This window comes from Rhinatrema bivittatum, chromosome 1 (assembly GCF_901001135.1).
Source record: "Rhinatrema bivittatum chromosome 1, aRhiBiv1.1, whole genome shotgun sequence".
Classification (NCBI taxonomy): domain Eukaryota; kingdom Metazoa; phylum Chordata; class Amphibia; order Gymnophiona; family Rhinatrematidae; genus Rhinatrema; species Rhinatrema bivittatum.
Genome location: NC_042615.1, coordinates 463,841,161 through 463,864,995, shown reverse-complemented (window position 1 = coordinate 463,864,995; position 23,835 = coordinate 463,841,161). Strand labels below are relative to the sequence as shown.

General features: G+C 41.5%; 1 protein-coding gene across 27 annotated transcripts in view; it reads left to right on the top strand.

Annotated features, from left to right (window-relative positions):
- The window catches only part of ELAVL2 (ELAV like RNA binding protein 2), a 462,154-nt gene that overhangs the window by 403,734 nt on the left and 34,585 nt on the right, over nucleotides 1-23,835 (top strand). For all 27 annotated transcript variants that reach the window (XM_029606073.1, XM_029606016.1, XM_029606198.1 and 24 more), the window contains one exon: nucleotides 989-1,214. In XM_029606073.1, the coding sequence (XP_029461933.1) occupies nucleotides 989-1,214 (226 nt within the window). The remainder of the gene's footprint in view (nucleotides 1-988; nucleotides 1,215-23,835) is intronic.

The window sequence follows — 23,835 nt, the reverse complement described above, 5'->3', positions numbered from 1 at the left end:
CTTCCTGCATTAAACAAAATGGCTACAATTTTATCTTTAGCATAATTTGAACCTGCTTCATAGCATTTCCTACTTTTCCCCTAGCCGGTATGATACTTTCTTCTCATGGACATGTTTAGCACATGTAGTGGAAAACATGACCTCTGCTATATAAAGGTTGGGATTTTAGTTTCAAAGCTTAATGCTATAACACTTTTATTTTGGGGAGGAGGGGTCGTCACTGATTTGTAGGAATGAGGTGAACCCTGCTTCTATTTTTAAGGTGCTTCTCATTGCTGATTTCCAGCAATTATGCCTACAACAGTGCCAGCTTTAAAACGTGACAGGGCAGTTAGCTGCCCATCCGTGTGAGAGCATTTTTGGTCCTTCATTTAACTGCTTCTGCATTAATATGCTGCCCTTAATCATGCTGTGTTAGCATATAATCTGCAAACAGAGCAGCAGCGGTACCTAGAGGGAATGAACTGATACAGGACTTTGACAACAGACTTGGACATAGGTCAATCCTGCATGTCCAGCAGCAGCTTGCTACATAGGGGCAAGGAGGGAGAAGATGAGACAATCTAGAAACAAATGGCTTTTGCAGTATTAAGGACACACTATTCTTTGTTGGTTTCTGTGACCAGATCTTTGGATGACACCCAGCTAGTGTGTACTGTAGGTGGATATTAAATTAATGTGTATTCTCTTACTAACAATTTTAGTTTGTGTATATTTTTGGGATTGGATAGCTGCGGTTGTGTTGGGTTTTTTTTTAAGTGCAGGATTAATGAGCTGCAGATTTAGAATTAAAATTTGACAATTGCACCTTCCCTTGAAGTGTAATATGCTGTAACAGAGCTTAGGTCTCCATTTCTGGTTCACTTCCCGCAGCTAAAGTACTAAAACCGAATCAAAAGGAAGCCTGATATGTAGATGTTTCTGACCATAACTCAGTTTTTCTTCTTTCCTCCATTTTAATATGTTTAACCTCCTCCCTTGTGTCCAGGAGTATCCAGGGGTGTAGGATTCATCAGGTTTGATAAACGGATTGAAGCAGAAGAAGCTATCAAAGGCCTGAATGGGCAGAAACCGCCAGGTGCCACAGAACCAATCACCGTCAAGTTTGCAAACAATCCAAGCCAAAAAACAAACCAGGCTATATTGTCCCAGCTCTACCAGTCTCCAAACAGGAGGTATCCAGGACCACTGGCGCAGCAGGCCCAGCGTTTTAGGTAGGTGTAGGCTATAAACTTCTATTGCAAGTGTAGCCTTTTCTTTCTCCTGTCTGCTTGCTGTGTGGCTTGTATTTGAGGTGTGTATAAAATGTCACTTTCAAGGATTAGAAAACAAAATTTAAGCAGTTTTTAATTTGATAACCCATCTCCTCCCCTCCAGAACAAACGAGATTTTAGAATATTAAATAAATTGTCAAATATGAGCAGTCAGCTCCCTGCCAGCATTGATAGATTTTAAATAGCTTTCATTACTTCATAACAAAATAAAATCACACTTCACTCAGCTTTACAGTTCATGCTGCTGTTGCTTTGCCTGGGCTGCCTGATATGCTCATGCTCTAACATTCAGAAATTATTACGGAAGATGCACTTCATTTTTGCCTTTTGACCCTTATCTCACTGTTACTTTAGTATTTGGTTTTAAAACCTCTGCAAGTTTTACAGAGCTGTTAATGTACATGCCAGACTCTTTGTGTGTTGTATATAATTGTCACACATCCCATTTTGTTTTATATGGGGTATTGATATGCAAAAATTGTGCGACCGGGGAGAGAAGCCTGTCAGCTGTTTGCACACACCTGTTTCACTTGAATATGGTAGCCTGTACTCTAGTCATGGACTGTTTTAGTATGCTGTACAGCACTATTCTGTAACTTATAAAACTTACCTCAGAGGAAGTGGTTTCCGGTGGTATTTAAACTGAATTGCAGATGAGTTTATCATAAACTCTTGGCAAGTTTGCAGTTGTGTGACACTACCTGTAGGATGTCTTAGGTAAGTGTAGTTCTTCAAGAGTAAATAGGGTATTTTTTCCTATGTCATTAAAGGGTTAGGTTGTCCATTGTGAGAGATGTTCAAGCTTAGTTGTAGAAGCTGGAACTCTTAACACTCAGCTGCTATTCCCTAAAACGTTTACTCTACCCCCATGTTCATAACAAAGGAATATTACAGATCTTTAACTGGCTACATCCCATTCATCTCATAAGGAGGAAGCTAATTGCAAATTTTCTGAATGTCCATTCAGTTGCAACTGTCACTTGTTTTTCATGCTGTTTTTTCGTGTATCTCTTGCTTGTTGAGAGTACATAAATTAAATTGGGAACAGAATCAGACAGAATAGATCTACATATGGGAGTTCCTCAAGGTTATTCACTGTCTCCAACCCTGTTTAATATTTACATGGCCCCCTTTGCAGATTTCTTGCAGGGTTGGGGCTAGTACATTTTTTGTTTGCCGACTATGTTCACATTCTTCTTCCCATTAAGGGGTCCCTTCATGATACATTGAAATTGTGGGAGGTGTATTATAATTCGATCAAACAGCTCCTGACCCATATGTCTTTATCACTAAACACTAAAACTGAGATTATGCTTCTTACAAACATTCACAGAAAAAATAGTCAGATATGTTAGGTTGTGCCTCTATTTATAATATATGCCGTGAAGCAAGGGATCTGGGCTGTGTGCTTGATACTGATCTAAGTATGAAAGCTTCGGTTAAAGCTATTACAAGGGACAGCTTTTTCAAACTACATATTTTAAAAAAAATGAAACCACTTCTCCACGAAAATGATTTTCGGACAGTACTGCAGGCTCTGATATTGCCAAAATTGGATTGTAACGCCCTGTTACTGGGCGTACCGACATCCACGGTTAGACCTTTGCAACTGGTGCAAAATGCCACGGTGCGGCTTGTAACTGGGACCAAGAAGTTTGACCATGTTTCTCCGGTGTTGAAGAAACTACATTGGTTGCCTGTCAGTTTAGAATTAAATATAAATGTCTCACTTTAATTCACAAAGCCGTTTATGGTCACAATACTGAATGGCTGAATGCTTCGCTTCACATTCATGTCAATAGGACAGGCCCTATTGACAATTCCTTCTCCGAAATTGACCCATCTTGTTTCAGTTAGTGAGAGAGCTCTGTCATTGGCTGGACCAAAGCTGTGGAACTCATTGCCAGTTTCCATTCGTACTGAGGAAAATATTAAGAGTTTCAAAAAAATGATAAAAACCTGGCTGTTTGATCAGGCTTTTAATCATGTTGATTGATACTTCTTAGAATTTGTCTGCTTTTATGTACTCAGCTGACTAACTACAATATAGTTCTATTTTATTTGTTGGGTGGTTTGCTTAAAATGTTTATGGTTTTATGTTTAGCTTTTAAAATTAATTTATGATATTTGTTTTAATATTGTGATAAGAATAGGGATTTGTAATTACGGTCCTAGGATAGTATTATATCTAGGAAACATTAATCTATTATTGTATGAAATTTGTTTGATATGATTGGTTTTGAATTTGTTATTGTAAACAGACTTGACATGAATCTGAAAGTCGGTATATAAATTTGACTAAATAAATAAAAGTATTGCCAGAAATGGGTCTGTCAGTGATGTAGCAGCATATGAACCTCAGCACTGTACTTGATTCACCTTTCAAAGTTTTTGGCCAACTCATGAGTGCTGCTGTATCTTGAGAAGAACCTCTGCGTATTGATGTCTCAAGTACGTAGGTGTCTTATTTAAAATCTCTTCTTCACTTGCTTTCATACCCCCGGTATTAGCATGTAAATACTAAGGGCTGAATCACAGTACCCGCAGTTTCACTATAGTAACATACTAATGACAGACCAAGTGGTCTATCCACTCCGAGCAAGATGCTCATGGTAGTACCTGGCACTCTGTGCAAGTTACCCCATGAACCCTTTCTTCATTTCCAATAACTAGCTTCTAGAGAACATTCCGCTAGAGAATTCGACATCAAAGCATTAATCAATTTTAAAGTAATCAGTATCTTAAATAACAAAGCTTTATCTATATAAACCAAGGATGATAATTTTGTATTTAAAAACAAGCATAGGATAGACAAATTATAATGCTGAAAGCAAACTCCAATCACATGCAAGCAAAAAAAATAAAAAAATTGAAATTTTCCATTGGATTGAAATTTGGCACAATACTGAGGTGCTGAAGGAACTGTATCTGTCTGTATAGCATTTTTGAAATTATATTCCTTGGATGCAATAACCTTCCTTATTTTAACCAGTCAGATCAGTCCAGGTGAATGGGTTATATCCCCAACCAGCAGAGGGAGACAGAGAACAAACAGGCTTATAGGCATCAATGCTGACCTTGGCTTGCATGTTTCTTTCTCCAGCAGATGATAGGTGAGCATCCTGTGCTGTGAACTGAGGCCTGGTAGGCAGCAACGAAGGTGAGATTAGGACTCACTCCCTTGATTAAGCAAGCCATCAGTGTATACGATTTTATTTAAAAAAAAAAAAAAAAAGTTCCTGAGGTGAAACCTAGTTCTAGTTCTCGTTCCTTCAGTAGAGTTCAGTCCTGAGCTGGGGGGGGGGGGGGTTCGTTGTGTTCTTTTTGGTTGGGATAGAGCTAAGTATTTCGACCTATCCCTATTTATCCCTTCCTCTCCCGCTTTTCTTTATCCTCAGTTCCCCCCCTTGGGTGTCTACTCCTTTAAGAATATCCTCTAGGCTCAGCAGGAGAATGGGTAAAGAATTGAAAAAAATTAAAAAAAAAAAAAAAAAAAAGCTGTAATAGAGAAGAAAATGGCAGCAACTGGGATTTCTTTGAGCAGACTGGAGGAGAAGCTGCACAGTGTTTGGGCTGTAGTGGTGCCTCCCTCTCCTCTATGCAAAATGCTACTAAAGTCTTTCTTCTTTTATAACATTGCTAAAATTCATCCCTTCCTTTTTGAGCATGTTACAAAGTCTCATCTGCTCTCTAATCACTTCCTACTTAGGCCTCAACTTGCTCTTTGTTGGCCTTCCACTGAACCGACTTTCTTCGCTGCAGTCCATTCACAATTCCGCTGCACAACTTAATCCTCAACATCACTATGACTCTTAAACTTTTTTTTTCTCAAGTTGCTGCATTGACTCCTGTCTGCTTCTGCATACAATTCGGGCTTCTTATTCAGCTATAAATGCATTCACTCAGCTACTTCTCATTACCTATCTTCTCTTCTCCCTCCATATATCCTTCCTTATGAACTCCATTCATCCAGCAAGTCCCCGTTACCTGTGCCCTTCTTCATCAATGCCTGACTCTGCTTTCCATGAAAGGACTTGAAAAAGGTAATGTAAATAGGTTACTTACTCTCTCAGATTATAGGACTAGGGGGGCACTTCATGAAGTTAGCAAGTAGCTCATTTAAAACAAATCAAAGAAACATATTTTTCACTCAGTGCTTAAACTCTGGAATTCATTGCCAGAGATGTGCTTACAGCAGTTAGTGTAACTGTGTTTAAAAAAAGGTTTGGAAAGTTCCTAGAGAGAAAATCCATAAAGTATTACAGGTGGATTTTAAAAGCCCTGCTCGCGTGCGCGCCTATTTTCCATAGGCCGCTGGCGCGCGCAGAACCCCGGGACGCGGGAGTGTCGGGGGCGGGGCCAAACGATGCTGCATTTTGGGGGCAGGCCCGGGGGCATGGTTTCGGGCCGGGGCGTTCCGGGGGTGTGGCCGCGCCCTTCGGAACCGCCCCCGGGTAGGGTCTCGGCGCGCCAGCAGCCCGCTGGCGCGTGTGGATTTACATCTCCCTCCGGGAGGCGTAAATCCATGGATAAAGGTGGGGGGGGGTTTAGATAGGGCTGGGGGGGGGGTGTTAGGTAGAGGAAGGGAGGGGAAGGTGAGGGGAGGGCGAAAGAGTTCCCTCCGAGGCCGCTCCGATTTCGGAGCGGCCTCAGAGGGAACGGAGGCAGGCTGCGCGGCTCGGCGCGCACCGTCTGCCCAAAATCAGCAGCCTTGCGTGCGCGCCGATCCAGGATTTTAGAGGATACGCGCGGCTACGTGCGTATCTTATAAAATCCAGCGTACTTTTGTTTGCGCCTGCTGCGCAAACAAAAGTACGCAAACGTGCTTTTTTAAAAAAAAATCTACCCCTTAATTAATAAGCAATAGTCGCTTGAGACTTACTTATTGTTTGGGTACTTGCCAGGTACTTGTGACTTGGATTGGCCCCAGTTGAAAACAGGATTCTGGGCTTGATGGACCCTTGGTCTGACCCAGTATGGCAATTCTTATGTTCTTGCTGTGCCATTTGGTTGGAATAGACTTTGTGCATCATGCTCCCTCTCTCTGGCAGTATTCAAATCCATTTAAAAACGCACCTTTTTAAAACTGTTTTTCAGGCCTAAGCAGTTTTCTACAGTACATTTTCCACACATTCTTTTTTGTATGTTCTCATTGGATTATAAGCTCCGTGGAACAGGGGTGGGTCTCCTATGTATATCTGTATAATGTTGTGTATGCCTAATGGTTGTTAAGTGATTAATAGTTTTCAAGCTTCCTTCTCTGTGCTCATTACATGTATGCATTGGTTCCTGAAATGCTTTATATTTTTGTTACTACTTTGCTCTGAGAGATTTGCTGTGACAATACTTCCAGTAACTTTGATTTCTTGGAACTTAACTACTATCCCAAAACCTTCAACGCTTCTGTTTTTGATTCTTCCTTGATTCTTCTTGGTACTTTGGACAGGTGTCTGCTGTTGCTGTTTAATTCCTCAGGGATATCTGTGATACTTTTGAGAACCTCCCTGGCTCTTGTGCTTCTGAAGTAGTTTGGTTCTTAAAAGTTTTTAGTACATCATGAGTGCTCTGTCTTGAGCTTATTTTCTTTTAATTGCTTCAATGTGATTTAAAATCTAATTGCTCAAAAGATTTTGGTTTTCAAGAATGCTTAGAACCTCTGGGTTATCCTTTGTGTCCTAGTGCTTCATAAACTCTCTGGTGTTTTGTGTGCTTCCATGCATCAGCTTTTCCTGGGTGTATGGTGTCTTAGTTTTGAAGCTCTATCTTGCTTCAGCAGCTAATTAATATTGATCTGCACTGAACCTCTGCTGGTATCTGTAGTGCATTAAAGTGTTCTGAGAGAGCACTTTGACATCAGCATGTCCTGTTTCTTGTGATAACCTTTGACTTAGACATTTCCATGGTGTTCAGATGCTTCCAGCGGTTCTGTTACAATTTCTATATCACAGCAGCATGTCCTTGATATTTGCTTTGAGCTGCTTGGTTCCGAGTGCACTCCTGTTTCTGGGCAGTCTATGCATTTGTACCTTGAATGTCACTGCACTAATGCTAGTTGGGGATTTTCAGTTTTGTTTTCTCAAGGGTAGTATTTAATTTGTAGGTAAACTTTCTGTAACCCTGCTAATAGAGCCTCAACTGGCATACTTGGCACAAATGTTTTATTTTTCTTCATGAATATGCCCTATTTCAGAAACTGCTTAAAAACAAAAATGTCAACATGTTATTTCAGTGGTATTGTACACTGACTTGTAAACTGCTCTTTCAAAGAAGAGGTAGCTTAGGTATTGATGATAGATGTACACAGTACTGAGTACACGTACGTAAGCCAGTCCTTGCTCTGTGTAGCTTACAATCTAAGGTTGACATACAGGATTGGCTTTGGAAAATTATAGAAAAATGCTTAAATAAGGCTATGATCACAGGGAACCAGGGCTTGATTAAAAGCAGTCTTGGGGTAGGTTTGAATATGGCCAGAGTGGGCATGAGAGGCCAATTCAGGAAGACCAGTCAGAAGTTAGCATGGATTCTCTGGAGTTGGTGATGAGAAAAGTAGGGTAAAGAAAAGTCAATGAACATAATTAAGGGGAGAGAGAGGGGGGAGGTAATGAGCAGAATTGGAAAAGCAAACAGTGACTTGAGAAGTGGGAGGGGTCACATGGTCACATTAATACTAAAGGCAAGTGAGTTATGCAGCTGAATTTTGAATAGATTGTAATAGAGAAGATCAGATTTAGTTAGAGAAGGATGGTTTGGACATGAGGTAGCTGTAGAAGGTGGCAAAAATGGAAAAGAAGTTTGGTAGTATTAAGAAAGGCATGGGCAAACTTTCTTTTTTTTTTCTTTCCATACCACATTTTAGCAGTCTTGGATGTTTGTAGAATGAGGAGTCCAAGATGATGCCACGGCTATGAGCTGAGAGGACTAGGAGGAGGATGTCTTCCACAAAAAGAAAATGAGCTTGGGAAGAGAGGAGGGAGATGTTCTACTTTGGCCATGTAAAGATTTAAGGTGACAGCAGAATATATAGTAGGATATATTTATATGCTATGTTTAACAAGTAGGCTGAGATTAGGGACTCTATTCTTGGCAAAGTTTCAGGTGCAGCGTGGTAGATCTGGCAGTCTTCAGTATAGATATACTACTGAAAACCATGGGAGATAATAGCACCAACGGAATGAGTATAGAGCCTTGGAGGCACACATCTGATAGAGATAGTGGTTGAGGAGGATTCACTAGAGCAAACACAAAATCAAGTGAGAACAAAATGTCAAGGAAATATATTGTGGTTATATTTGTTAAAAGCAACAGATAGGTTAAGGAGGATGAGGATAGTCAAGGCTCTTGGCCTTAGCCATGAAGAGATTGCTAGACATGCAAGGGCTGTTTCTGTTGTATGTAAAAGTCAAGACATATTGACATAGATCTAGATGAACCTGAAGATGGTGGAGTTGAACATATTTGAATAGCTTGCATGTGAAAGGAGGTGGTAAATGGGGTAGAAGAGAGATGGTTGGTGAAGGAGGGTGGCCTGGTGCCAAACTCATGTTTAATCTTGTGAACCTTATGAAAGAAGTCAGTCAGAACATGGCCAGAATTAAGGCATTGGAGGTGGTGGCAGTTTGAAGAAGGTGGTGAATGGTGGTGAGAAAAGTGGGTTGGAGACCAGGGTATTCTACATATGGATATAGGTTACCATAATTCAATAGCAGACTGGAAGTTGGTGAGCATACTTTTTGAAATGAAGTCAGAATGAGATTTTAGCCAATAACAGTGCAGAGCAGGTGTAGGAAGTATAGGAAGTGAATTCCTTAATGTGTGAGCAAAGATTGGGGTTTGTTATGCCTTATTACAGGGGTGCTCACATCAGTCCTTGGGGCCCTCCTAGCAGGTCGGGTTTACAGGATTTCCCTAATGAATATGCATGAGATTTGCATACATAGAAAGTAGTGCCTACAAATTTTCATGCATTTTCAATAGAGAGATCGAGAAAACCTGACTGGCTCGGGGAGGGGGCCCCAAGGACCAGTTTGAGCATCCCTGCCTTTAAAAGATGAGGGAGAACAAGAATGTCAGAGTCTGCAATAGTTAGGCACCCCTGAACAAATTGTATGTTTGAATTTAAGTGAAGAGAAACTGACAACCTAAACATAGTTCAAAATTACACACTATCTTTCTGCAACTTTTTATGGAAAACTATTCGCTGATTTTAACAGGTTAAATTGACAGTGCCAAAGTTTGAATGCCCTTCCAGTTGATTCATTTCTACTTTTTTTTTTTTAAATTAAGACCCAAAATGTTGATTGAATAATTAGGCTAGGGGTGGCCAACCTGTAGCTCTTTCTTACATAAAATGTGACTTGCTATCCTAGCCACACATCAATTGAGCAGCACTGCAAAGGACAGGAGGAGGAGGAGGAGGTCTGGAGCAGGAAAATTCACACAGAATAAAGTAGAAAAGAGCCATTCTGTTCAGTGTTCCAGCCCCTCCCTGACATCACAGTGCTGCTGGTTGCTGCAGAGACAAGGATGAGGCTGAAGCAGGGATTATGAGCTTTGCTTTGCTTATCCTTGGTCTACTTCTCCCCAGTGTCTGCAACCAGCAACTATGGAGAACAGGAGGGAAGGAGCTGATAAGAATGTAAAGAGCCAGTCAGTACCCTGCTCCAGTCCTCCCCTTCTTGTTCAACCCCCTACCTCACCTGCTGCCTGGAGTAGAGGACTCCTATCTATTCTTTCTGTACACTGCTCCAGGCTAAGTAGTTCACTGTACTTTCAAGACTTGGAATTTAGTCGACAGCAGAGGGAAGGAGGGAGTTGCCCAGAGTGCCAACCAGGCCCAAATGAATTGTAAGAAGGATGGATGGTGAATGCTGAAAGGGGGTGAGGGGAGAAGGGGGACTGATCAATACTGGGGAGGGGAGGAGGGATGATATGATGTGAATATTGGGTAAGGGATATGAATGCCTGAAGAACGAGGTGGTGAATGCTGCTTCGGCATTGATGTGAAAAGGGACAAATGTTATGTTTGGAGGAGGGGGGAACATCACAAGGAAGAATTCATGCTGTGGGGGAGATGAGAATGAAAATCATTCCCCTTTCCATCTCCCTGAATTCAGCATTGAAGGCTGGTGGATTGTCTGGCATCTTATTGATTGTCTGGCATCTTATTCCTCATCTCGGTCCATGCTACCACCTGCTCTGCAACAAGTATGTGAGGACTGTGGCTAGGGCGAGTGAAATAGAGACCAGGATAAGGGGGTAGTGGAGTGGGGATGAGAGAACCAGGGATGGGGTAGAAAGGATTCAAAATAAGGAGGAAGGGCAGTAGAGGGGTGTGAAAAAGTTGGAGTGGAACATATATGTGCAAGAAAGCCAGTGCTAGTTCATTGCACTCTGTGTAGCTGTTTTAGATAACCCCAACAGGAATATCTAACCCCCATATTAGCTTTATCACCTGGAGTTTAGCTGCCACAAAAGTCTGGCCAAATTGAAATCTTTAGCGGGGCATGCCTCTCTGCTGCAAGATCCTATCTGTTGGTTTTCAATATCTCCTGTTGTCTGTTTCAGTCTTCATGCCGGTGGTTATATATGTGGTTGGCTTGTGCCTGGCTCATCTGTTCATGTCAGTGTCAGGCCCACTTTGCTGCTCATGGCCTGCTTAGAAAAAGTTTGAGTTCTCTCCTGAGTTATTCATATGTAGTTATTTGGGGGGGTGTCCAGGCTGTGCTGAATTATGTGGTCACCTTCTACTGGCTGTTCACATCCTGCTTTAATTATATTTTTGGAACAGTTAAAATCAGGTGTTCATCTATCTGCCGCTGCTGTCTCCTGTTTCCCTCCTCTTGAATTCTGGATGTCATGTGATAAAAGGAATTATATTCAGATGTCAAGATTTTTTTTTAACTAACCAGCAACACAGGGAAGGCAATGATGTACCAGAAGAAAATATAAACCAATATTATATATTTCTGAAATGCAAAATAAAGCAAAACAAATTTACTAAATGACCAATGAAATGTCTGACTTTAGTCTAGCATGCTGCAATGTGAAATCCTTTCTTAGTATTCTGTTGCTTGTTTAAATACAAGTAACCTGAATAGGTTTCCACTGGGGTTACTACATATTGACTGGGGTTACTACATATTGACTGCCTTGTGATAAGAGCATAGGGCCTATGTAATCTTATCTGCCAGATCTGTGCTCTTGCTTACCTCTCTTGATGTGCCCTAATCCTTTCACTGGAGGCCTGAGCTATCTATTTTGTTTGCTGGCAGATCTTGCACTGAGAATTCAAGTTGTGTAGTAAGTGCAGTTTGTCATTAGCAAAGTGTATAAATAAATCACCTATAACATAACTAATCCATTACATTTATTCTGGAAATATGGAGAAATCCTTTCAAGGAATGGTAATCAAATATAGCTCTTCATATAGCTTCTCCATTAGTAAATTATCAAGTGCTGTGCAGCTGTATTTTTCTCCCCCTATTGACTTAAATGAGTAATATTCCTATGGATTAAAGAAAACTCAAAGCCCAAGTGTATTCATGCCTTCCCACCTCAACCCCTAACTCATCCTGATTACTCCCAATGACTCTGACTGTATTCCACAGGACACTAGACAACATACAAGATGCCACATAAAGCCTCAAAAACTGAAAAGGAAGGGGGGAAAGACTTCAAAGCAAAAATACTTATGAAGGAGAAAAGTCAAAAGCAAAAACTTCTGTTCAGAAAAGTGAAAAGCCAAATTCTTTTTAAACAGGGATATTGATGGGGTGGCACCTTCAGTCTTGCCACTTTCATAGAGAAGCACCATCTTTACCTTCTGTAACAAATTCTCACAGAGGTAAATTCAGTCTTAAACCAAGTAACCGTATCACACTGTACTCTTCAAGTTTCGTTTTCTTTTAGGTAGTCTGGTATTTGGAACTTCATTTCAAATTACTCTTATTACTTAATGTGGTATAGAATAGGTATTTAAAATCTGTTAAAGCTACATAACTTTCATTGGCAGAATGCTAGTTAGTATATACAAAGAAAACTGTAAAGAACATAGGCGAGTTACAAGCAAGAGAACAGGAGAGGCTTACCTAGGAAAACAGACTGAAATGAATCAGCCGTGATAATACATATTTTCCTTAATTTCACATACATCCTACCTGCCCAAGTAAATCTAATCTCATCAAAGAAAAACTGTCTAGCTATGCAAGGAACGAAACACAGCCACACAAAAAAAGTTCAAACTAATCTTAACGTAAGGGGTATCTAGCCCTGCTTCTGTTTAATTACTTAAAGACAGCATAAGATACTGCCTTTCATTTTTATTTAAGTGGGCAATTCCTCTGTTCTTTGTCTTGTATAAACTCACTTTAAAAGGAAAGGATGTTAACTTTTTCTGTTTTATTCTAGTACCAGACTATCCTTCTGTCATAGGAATACACCCCTCCTGTTTGTATTTATTTATTTTAAAACTCTTCTATACCGTCGTTAAGTTAATTCACCATCACAACGGTTTACAGAAAGGCACAATAAGAAAAAAAAAATAATTGGTATAGATTACAAATTATTCATGTGCCAACACAGTACTGTAACATATTTTAATAAGAAAAGACTGTTAATTAAGGCTTATATGTCTGTTGAAAAACTGTCAAGCAGTTCAAATCTAGTGTTTAATATGCAATTGGAGATATTAGAGGAAAAAACTGATTCCTTGGTGCGTCCTTTTCTTTCAACTGTTTTCCTCCTATTTGTCTTTGTGAATGTGTTCTACTGGTTTACCTCTGGATTCACCAATGTTAATTGCTCCATAATAGATTGGGGCTGATACACCTCAGGATTTATTGGTGTTACTGGGCTTCCTTGCCTCTCGTCAGGATAACCGGGGCTGACCCACTAGTGCCGCCACTCTCGCATCTTTGGCTAGTTTGTCAAGAAAGGGGAACCCACTACTGGATGATACTCAACTAATCTCACAAAATCTGTGGAAAAGCTGTCTTTCCTGGTTAGAGTGATGACATGCTCTAACAATCATAACACTGACATCATCTGAGTATAAATAATAAAATAAAAGAAAAAAAATTGTAGCAAGGTGTTCTGAGGTAAGAGAGACTAAGGGAAAGAGCAGCACTTCCTTTCTTTCCTAATCAGATTTTCTTTAGGCTAGGTGTTGAGGCTTGGGGGAATCAAAGTTCTGCTCTCTCCCCTAGTATTTGCCCAAGCTTGTCACTACCTCCCAAGAGGCTTTATTCCACCCTAGGACTTTGCTCCCCTGATCCCTTCTTCCTATGCCACACAACATATGGACAGCATGTATTAACACACTATTTAGACAAAGTGCTGAAATTACAATAACTGGGCTCATATATTCCCTGGGATCATGCTCAGAGGTACATTTTGTTCCATGACATGTGTGGATTTGGCTAATACACATAACCACAAGTGTTGGAATCCTGCATTTCCCTCTGACAGACTTTAGTACCCTTCACGCTAGCACTGCATACTAGGCTCACGCAAGCCGGAACAGCAGCAGATCCCAGGACAATGGATATTTATTATGTGAGCATTATGAAAATGCCAGAAGGAACAATATAAATAGACATACATACATATAGGAATAAGACAAAGGGACAACACATCTTACTTAGCATAGTCTGCTGAAAAGCACAGGGCTGCAGAGTGTCATTCTGTCTTTTCTGTTCTTTTCTTGAGTCAACCTTTTTATCTTATGCTGTGTAGCCTCTGACCTTATCAGGAGTCCGGTTGCGTATTCCTTTCTCCTGAAATCCACAGAACAGCTTTTTGCCACTCAACACAATTTTCTCTGCTGGCACATGTCACCAGCAAGAAACTATTAATTGTATCAGGGACATGCTAACCTTTAACCTCAGATGTGCCTGGCAATAGCTGCACCAGAGGGAAAGTTTACTTTAAATCTGAGGTCTGTGCCTCTCTATATTCTTACAATTGCTAGTCAACAGATCGATACAGTAAAGTGCAACCGCGGTTACCCTGCTCCTAACTCGCCTTCTACTCACTTTCCGGCCACGTTAGCCCTTCCCGCGATACACTATCCCCTTTAACTCATCCCTACCGCCTCTTAAAATCCCCGGGTGACCCCTTCCGCCCGCGGCATGTATATTAAATGTAAACGAGCGAATTAGCTATTCCCTCCCATACAGTAACGCGTGCCCCGACTATCGCTTTTTTACCCTGCCGTTTTGCCGCGCGTTTACCCTGCTAACTTACCACCTACCCTTACCCCAGCGTTAGAGGCAGGGGTAAGGGTAGACGGCAAACTTTCCCCCAGCCCCCGCTCACCTGCCCTGGACGCGTCCGGTCTCCGGTGCAGCCCCAGTCCTGTCCCCTCCTCCCGAAGGAAAAAAAAAAACACCCCAAAAAAAAGTAGCAAGAGAGCGAGGGGAGAGACAGGCAATCCTACGCTCGGGCCTGTCAGTCCCTTGTTCTCTCATCCCGAAGCAGGGCGCGAAAAGCAGCCTTGCTCCGGGCGGAGGGGGGAGGCAGTTTAAAGCGACAAAGCGACTTACTTTTGTAGCCCCCCCCCCCCCTCCGGACATCGGCGACGACCGCAGCTCCTGCCTCCAGCTGTCAGACGCATCGCACGTGGGAAAGCGGCCCCTATGCGTGCAATTGGCTGCTCAAGACGTGACGTAACATGCCGTGACGCCAAACGTCGTGACGTCACGTCTTGAGCAGCCAATTGCACGCATAGGGGCCGCTTTCCCACGTGCGATGCGTCTGACAGCTGGAGGCAGGAGCTGCGGTCGTCGCAGATGTCCGGAGGGGGGGCTGCAAAAGTAAGTCGCTTCGCCGCTTTAAACTGCCCCCTCCTCCCGGAGCAAGGCTGCTTTTCGCGCCCTGCTTCGGGAGGAGAGGAGAAGGGACTAGCAGGCCCGAGCCTAGGATTGCCCGTCTCTCCTCTCGCTCTCTAGCTACTTTTTCAGTTTAGTTTTTTTTGCTTCGGGAGGAGGGGACAGGACTGGGGCTGCACCGGAGACCGGACGCGGCCAGGGTAGGTGAGCGGGGGCTGGGGGAAAGTTTGCCGAGCATCGGAGAACATAACTGTCCACTTCCTGGTACCTGTCATTTCAAATGTCATTTGAAATGACAGATACCAGCGTGGCCGTGAAGCGTTAGGCCCGCGCACCCAGGATACTGTATAGGCGCTCTATACAGTAAAATGGGTTGCGCGGGCCTAACCTTTGCCTAACGCTTCGCAGACGCGGCATGCATTTGCATGCAATTTGAAGAGAGTATCGAGCAGTAGGTGAAGAGAACTGTGCGTGCGGGGAACAAGGGTGCGCCTGGTACTGCCGCACTCTTTCTAACGCGGCATAACTGTATTGACCTGCAAGTGAGGTGTCATGTGAGAACTGAATACACCATAGGATAGCCACTCATGCTAAATAATTCCATTACAACAGCATGTTCTAGAGAGAGATTTGGACAAGCAGTTCTGAGTAGCCTGTTCACCCAGTAGTTCACTTTCCATTGGTGGGATCCAGGTTATCTGTTAGTAGTTATGCTGCAAAGCAACTCTCAGTTTGAGATTGAGCATGTTATGGCTGATTTCATGCTTGCATGTCAGTGGAGAAAGCAAGTTTGCTTACCTGTAAAGAGGGTGCTTTGTAGACAGGGTGAATTAGCCATATTACCCTCCCACCGCCCTGTAATGTCACGTATATAGTCAAAGCTTGAGCTCCTAAACATGTTCAGACTTTTTTCTGAACTCTGAGAGCTGGGTCCATGTTGGTGCTATTGAGTGACATCACCTCCATGTTATGATAGATTCATCCTGCTATCTATGGAGAACCTGGTTTACAGGTAAGCAAACTTGCTATGTCATCTTTCTCATGGTAAAGAAAGAAGTACTACAAAGTGCAGATACATTTTGACTACCTTTTTAATAAGCTTGTGCATGCCAGTTTTAAAGTTGAATTGATTGAACAATTGTTTGTTGGTCAAGTTCAATAATGTACAACATATGTTGAGGCAATAAGGGCATGAGCTGTGGCAATCTGGTATCTCAAGATTGTAATATGAAATGTGATCTTAATTCTCCATGAATGCAGTCTCCACCTCAATTAAATATTTGCAAAGTGCCATACATGTTCAGGGTATGGACTTATAAATTGTAAAAGAACTGCAACATACTAAAAAGATAAACTGATGCAGTCTTCAGGAAGAGCACCTATTCTTCAAGGGCAAGCAGGATGGCAGTCCTCGCACATTGATGACTTCTAATAGAGCCTGGCTTAGAAAAATATCAATTTCAAGAACTTTGTGCCTCACTGGATTGCTCATGAATGCTGTTACACCACACTGTGTCCCTTCAGTCTTTGTAATTCCCCCTGCCCCATGGAGCCCTTCTCCTCCTTCTGTCATGTTACTTTATTCTCCTGTTCTGGGTTGGGAATTTTCTTTTTTATTTTCTCTGCCCAGAAATGGGATCATTGGTTGTGGGATCCTGTGGTTCCACAGTTTTCCTAAGATAAGGTTTTCCAATGGTTTTCTAAGTTTCCTGGTCATTCAGGCAGCAGGGCTCTTCAGTGCCAGTTTGATTTTGCGTCACTTCTATTTCAGTCCAGCATATCTAGCAGCTCAGGCAATGCCACTGATGCAAAAGGACCATGACTATCATGAACTCATATAATTTATGTACCTCTTGCATGGGGGCATTGCATGATGTCCATGGCTAAATATACAAAAAGGACTCTGGTCCTTTTTGGAACTTATATCTAGACTGGTACCAGAAAACTGATCCGTGGGTAACGGAAGCATAAACTCTGAAGGACATCAGAGTTGCACAGATGGAAAGAGCGTCGTCTGCGAGGGAGGGAGGGGGGAACGGACTGTCCTTTTCAGTCAGCTGATAGGGAACGCAGAGACTGGCATTGACAGACTCTTCCCATTCGAAGAAGGCATTCGGTTCAGTCTTTGACTCTAGTATCAAGGTGAATCTTATACTGAGTATCGAGGAGCAGGGAAGTTCCAGTACATGCTGAGAATACCTCCTAAGTGGTACTGCAGTGAGGAGAGCACATCCTCTAGACGTGCTGGGGACTCGTAACTCTCCACTGATCCTGGTGTCCTCCACTAATCAACATCTGTTCTGAAGAGGAATCAGTCAGTCCTTTTGCTTCCTAGTCAGTGTTGGCATCTGCAGTTTTCAAGAAGTTGAATAAAAATATCCAGCAGGCCTTGGAGAAGGCACTGCAGAGCATTGGTGTTAAAGCATTGAGGCATGCACCAAGGATCCTCAAGCTGCTGTTAGATTCCTTCCAGGTGTTTACCGGCGATGCATCAACACAGATGCTGGTTCCTGTTCTGACATTGATGCCTAGAGGCCCACTGATTACTGGCTCCTTAAGAGAGGAAGCTTCCCAAAGACATCAAGGTTTCTAGGGGTCCAGGCCCAAAAAGCCACCTACACCAGTTTGAGACTCATTGCCTAAGGATAGGGAGCTCTCTGACAGACCAGAATGAGTCAGACTTTCAGTATTCGTGGGGTTACAGCTACGATTTTGAAGCCTCTGAAGAGGTGTCTGGATCTTTCCTCTGACCCCCATCCTCCACCAGAGGACCTCGCCTTCACAGATTTTGTGAGGAAAATGGTGGAAACAATTCTATTTACATTGCAGATGGAGGAGTCCAGAACAAAGATGCTGGACATCCTCTAGTTTGTAGAGCCTCCTAAGAATATGGGGGTCCCAGTTGGAGATTCTTCAGGAGGTACAAATGAGAATGAGAACCCCCTTTATAACTCCCGTCAACAGGAAGGCAGATGCATTTTCTGTAAAGTTTCTGAATTTGACAAGCGACAGCTGTCTCATCAGTATGTGGGAGTATAAGCCATATTAAAAAAGGCCAATTGTTCTAGGACCTGCTCCTTGGTGACCCTGGGGAAGGGATTCTAGAGTCATATATACTTTGAGAGGATTTTCAAGGTACTATGCTAGTTTCCCACATAGCATCCTACTAGCTCTTGATGTGCCAGTACATGCAGGACATCATGAAGCAGGTGCAAGGAATAGACTAGCAGCTGCCTCCAAAGCAGCAAGGTTTCCTCCAGTCTTGGTGGACCAAGGGTTGTCATGCAGAAAACACATGGTCCATTCGACAGTTTTTGAACATGCATTGAGTCTCTGCATGCATGCTTTCCTGACTGTGAGCCTCTGATCGCTGTTAGAACGTGCAGGAAAGACTTGCCGTGCTGTGTACAGGACAGAATCTCTTTGAAGATAGGATCATGGATAATGGTGCAAAGTAGTCCACTTTTAAACAAAAGAGCAGCAAAGGTGTCCAGGAAGAGCAGCAATTTGAATGAAAGGAGCTGGAAAGCTGTGAGCACAAATACTAGTAGTCTGGGCAATAAAATTCCAGATACATAGGCTCTAATGTAGAGATGGACTTTGAATATTGTTGCTGTGTTAGAAACTTGGTTTAATGAGTTTCATGAATGGGATACAGCCATACCAGACTATAACCTGTTCAGAAAGGATAGAGAAGACCGCAATGGGAAGTGAGTAACTCATTACATCAAAAACAATATTTGAGCAACTGAAATGTGGGGGGTGTGGTGTAAGGAAGAAGTGCTATGGACTGTCTTCAAAAAATGTCACTTCCTTTTTCACTGGTCTACAGGCCTCCAAATCAGAATGAAGGACTGGATAGAGATTTGGCTGGAGACCTCCAAAAGAGAGGAAGGAAGAATTGTTGCTTGTTTGAGATTTTAATCTGCTGGATGTGATTGGAGTATCCCTGCTGTAGAATCTGCAAGAAGTAGAAAAATTGTGATGCCCTTCAAGGTGCTGTACTTAGACAAATGGTGATGAAAATTGCAATGGGAGGAGCAATACTAGATCTGGTACTCACAAATGGAGACTGTATCTCAGATGGTCTGGGTAGATGCCCACCGGGGTATCAGTGATTGGACAGTATGGTTTGATATAACAGCAGAGAGGGGTGGCAATCACATGAAAATCAAGGTCCTGGATTTCAAAAACAGACTTTAGTAAAATGGTGACATACTTTGAGGAGAGAGGTGGCATGGAACAGCGGGCTGAACACAAAGGTGACAAACCTTTATGCAAAAAGAGTTAATGTAACCGATAAAGGAAACAATATGATTCTCTAAGGTGGAGGCTTAAAAAATAAGAGAAAAAATTAGCATTCAAAAGTACAAGGGGACTCAGAGGAACACAGGGAAGAATACCTGGAGAAGCTGAAAAACAAGAAAAGAAATCAGGACTGCAGAAGTTAGAGGGGAAGAAAAGATCGCCAAAAGGTGAAGTGTGGTAAAACATTTTTCAGATATTAGAGGAAGAAGCAAGATTCGAGGTTGCATTAGAAGATTGAAAGGAGTCAAGGAGCAATGTGTGGACAAAGATGTATTAAATACTTCATTGGAGAAGGGTCATTGCTGGCTAGCATGATTGGGGTAGATACATCCACAGAGAGGAAATGGGAATGTATATCATGCACTGTAATTGTAACTTTATTTACTTCTGGCTTATTACAATTGTACATCAGCGATGTATAATAAAAAAATTAAAAAAAAAAAATATATATATATATATATAAATCATTTAACACAAAAAATGAAATAAAGTTAAATACATTAAAACAGTGGTTTCCAACCCTGTCCTGGGGACCCCCCAGCCAGTCAGGTTTTCAGGATATCCACAATGAATATAAGTGCATGCAAATTTTCTCTCATGCATATTCATTGTGGATATCCTGAAAACCTGACTGGCTGGGGGGGTTCACAGGGATAAAAATAACTTATGCAAAACTAAATGTTAGCATTGGGGATTACCAGAAAAAAAAAGCACAAGCTAACAAGTGAAAAAGGCTTTCAAAAAAAAGTTGAGGCCTTCCTAAATTAAACATTTTGCTCAAAGTTCAGGAAAAGAGGCAGTGAGTTCTAGAAATAAGAAGCCAAGTTAGAAAAGCAAATTTCCCTATTTCTTTCAGGAAGAAAACCAGGGTTAGACGCCAAAGTCTTTTTCAAAACTTTATTGCAGTGGAGACGTATATATTCTTATAGCCTGACTCTGGCTGAGTTTCGCCGTTACCAAATGGCTGCCTCAGGGGCTCAATTTGGTTAGGACTCAGATTAGCACAACTGTAATCTTGTATGTCACACTTATTAGCCAAGTGTAGTCCTCGGTGTTCCAATAAACGCATTGCATTAACAAGATTATAAGAACATAAGAAAATGCCATACTGGGTCAGACCAAGGGTGTCCATCAAGCCCAGCATCCTGTTTCCAGCAGTGGCCAATCCAGGCCATAAGAACCTGGCAAGTACCCAAAAACTAAGTCTATTCCATGTAACCATTACTAATAGCAGTGGCTATTCTCTAAGTGAACTTAATAGCAGGTAATGGACTTCTCCTCCAAGAACTTATCCAATCCTTTTTTAAACACAGCTATACTAACTGCACTAACCACATCCTCTGGCAACAAATTCCAGAGTTTAATTGTGCGTTGAGTAAAAAAGAACTTTCTCCGATTAGTTTTAAATGTGCCCCATGCTAACTTCATGGAGTGCCCCCTAGTCTTTCTACTATCCGAAAGAGTAAATAACCGATTCACATCTACCCGTTCTAGACCTCTCATGATTTTAAACACCTCTATCATATCCCCCCTCAGTCGTCTCTTCTCCAAGCTGAAAAGTCCTAACCTCTTTAGTCTTTCCTCATAGGGGAGTTGTTCCATTCCCCTTATCATTTTGGTAGTCCTTCTCTGTACCTTCTCCATCGCAATTATATCTTTTTTGAGATGCGGCGACCAGAATTGTACACAGTATTCAAGGTGCGATCTCACCATGGAGCGATACAGAGGCATTATGACATTTTCCGTTTTATTCACCATTCCTTTTCTAATAATTCCCAACAATGTTTGCTTTTTTGACTGCCGCAGCACACTGCACCGACTATTTCAATGTGTTATCCACTATGACACCTAGATCACTTTCTTGGGTTGAAGCACCTAATATGGAACCCAACATTGTGTAATTATAGCATGGCTTATTTTTCCCTATATGCATCACCTTGCACTTATCCACATTAAACTTCATCTGCCATTTGGATGCCCAATTTTCCAGTCTCACAAGGTCTTCCTGCAATTTATCACAATCTGCTTGGGATTTAACTACTCCGAACAATTTTGTGTCATCTGCAAATTTGATTATCTCACTCGTCTTTCTTTCCAGATCATTTATAAATATATTGAAAAGTAAGGGTCCCAATACAGATCCCTGAGGCACTCCACTGTCCACTCCCTTCCACTGAGAAAATTGCCCATTTAATCCTACTCTCTGTTTTCTGTCTTTTAGCCAGTTTGCAATCCACGAAAGGACATCGCCACCTATCCCATGATTTTTTACTTTTCCTAGAAGCCTCTCATGAGGAACTTTGTCAAACGTCTTCTGAAAATCCAAGTATACTATATCTACCGGTTCACCTTTATCCACATGTTTATTAACTCCTTCAAAAAAGTGAAGCAGATTTGTGAGGCAAGACTTGCCCTGGGTAAAGCCATGCTGACTTTGTTCCATTAAACCATGTCTTTCTATATGTTCTGTGATTTTGATGTTTAGAACACTTTCCACTATTTTTCCTGGCACTGAAGTCAGGCTAACCGGTCTGTAGTTTCCTGGATCGCCCCTGGAGCCCTTTTTAAATATTGGGGTTACATTTGCTATCCTCCAGTCTTCAGGTACAATGAGTTTCATATGAAATAAAAAGTACCAATGACACAAATTCAGACATCACATTGGTCATGTACTGCGGAAGCTTCTTCCTCACAATCCAATATTCGTCTCCACTCAGACTAGTTTAGCGTATCCTTCTCTAACTTTTAAGGATATATGTTTTAAGCTTAATTCGGTGTCAATTATAATTCCTAGGTTCCTTACTTTCTCTGCTAGTGATAGTGTTTTGAATGATCTGTCTTTTTGCGTTCTAAATGTAGGAATTCTGTTTTCTCTATGTTGATTACTAGCTCCATTTGGTTTAGTAATTGCTTTATGATGTCGAGGTACATGTTAGCGATATTTACTGTTTTTTCAATGGCTTCATCTATGGGAAGTATTAGCTGTATATCGTCAACGTATATATAGTGTGTTATGCCCAGTCCGGCTAGTAGGTGGCATAAAGGTAACAGGTAAATGTTAAAGAGTGTAGCAGATAGAGCTGACCCTTGTGGTACTCTTGTTTGTAAGTGAATTTTTTCTGACATTACATCTTTGATTTGAACTTGGAAATATCTGTTACTTAGATATGATCTGAACCATTTGATGGTTATGTTATTCAATCCTATTTCCTCTAGTCTATTTAAAAGTATGTCATGATTTAGGGTGTCGAATGCTGCTGATAGGTCCAGCATCACTAAAATGTAGTGTTTGCCATTGTCAAAACCTCTCATGATGTTGTCTGTTAGTGCTAGCAGTAGTGTTTCTGTACTATAGTGTTTTCTAAAGCCATGTTGTGATGGATACAAGATGTTGTTATTCTCTAAGTGCTCCGCTAGTTGCTTTTGTATAGTTTTTTCAATTAATTTGGTAATTAGGGGAAGGTTTGATACAGGTCTATAATTGCTCAGATTAAGCGGGTCACTGTTCTTTTTTTTTTTTAAAATTGGTTTAACGATTGCCCCTTTTAGATTATCTGGGATGATTCCTTCCTCTAACGAGAGATTCACTATCTTTGTTAATGTAGGGGGTACTGTATTGGCTACTTTTTTATTTCAGTGGTTGGTATTGTCACATGGATGGGGGCGGGGTTTAGTTTTCTTAGCATAGACTCAATTTCCATTTCAGATACCATATCAAATGTTTTCCACTGTTCAACGTCTCTTTTTTCATTTTTTATTTATTTTTTTATTATAAATTTTTTATATACCGCCGCTCATCAAAGATATCACGTCGGTTTACAGTGAACAGGAACTTACGCCGGAGCGTTATACATTTAACAGAGATATATAAGCGTTATACAATTAACAAAGGTAAGTATATAAATATTTGAACATATAACAATTGGAATCTTTTAAAAAAACAGAACTGTCATTTAGTTATAACTTAACAGAGCTGAATTAAAAAGTACTAGAGAGTAATAGGGTTCAAGGGGAATAGGTAAAGGCTGAGGGAAAGGGTTAGGAAGAGATGGAGTTCTAGATTAGAGGGGGTAAGAGGGGAGAGATAGCGCTTCGAATGCGATTAAGAGCAATTATATGGTAGGATAATTATAGTAAGAGCAGAAAAAGGGGAAATTAGAGATGGTATATGGGTAGGGGGTGTCGGGTAGATAGGGCTGGGCAGATAAAGGAGAGGAAGGACATATATATTTCAAGTATAGGCATGTGTGAATAACCATGTCTTGAGTTTTTGCTTGAATGTTTTGGGAGATGGCTCAAGGCGCAGTTCAGTGGGCATGGTATTCCATAACAAAGGGCCAGCAAAGGAAAGCGCTCGCGCTTTGGTGGAAGCATGGTTGTATAGTATGGGCGAAGGGGTCTGTAATGTAGCAAGGTATTGATTT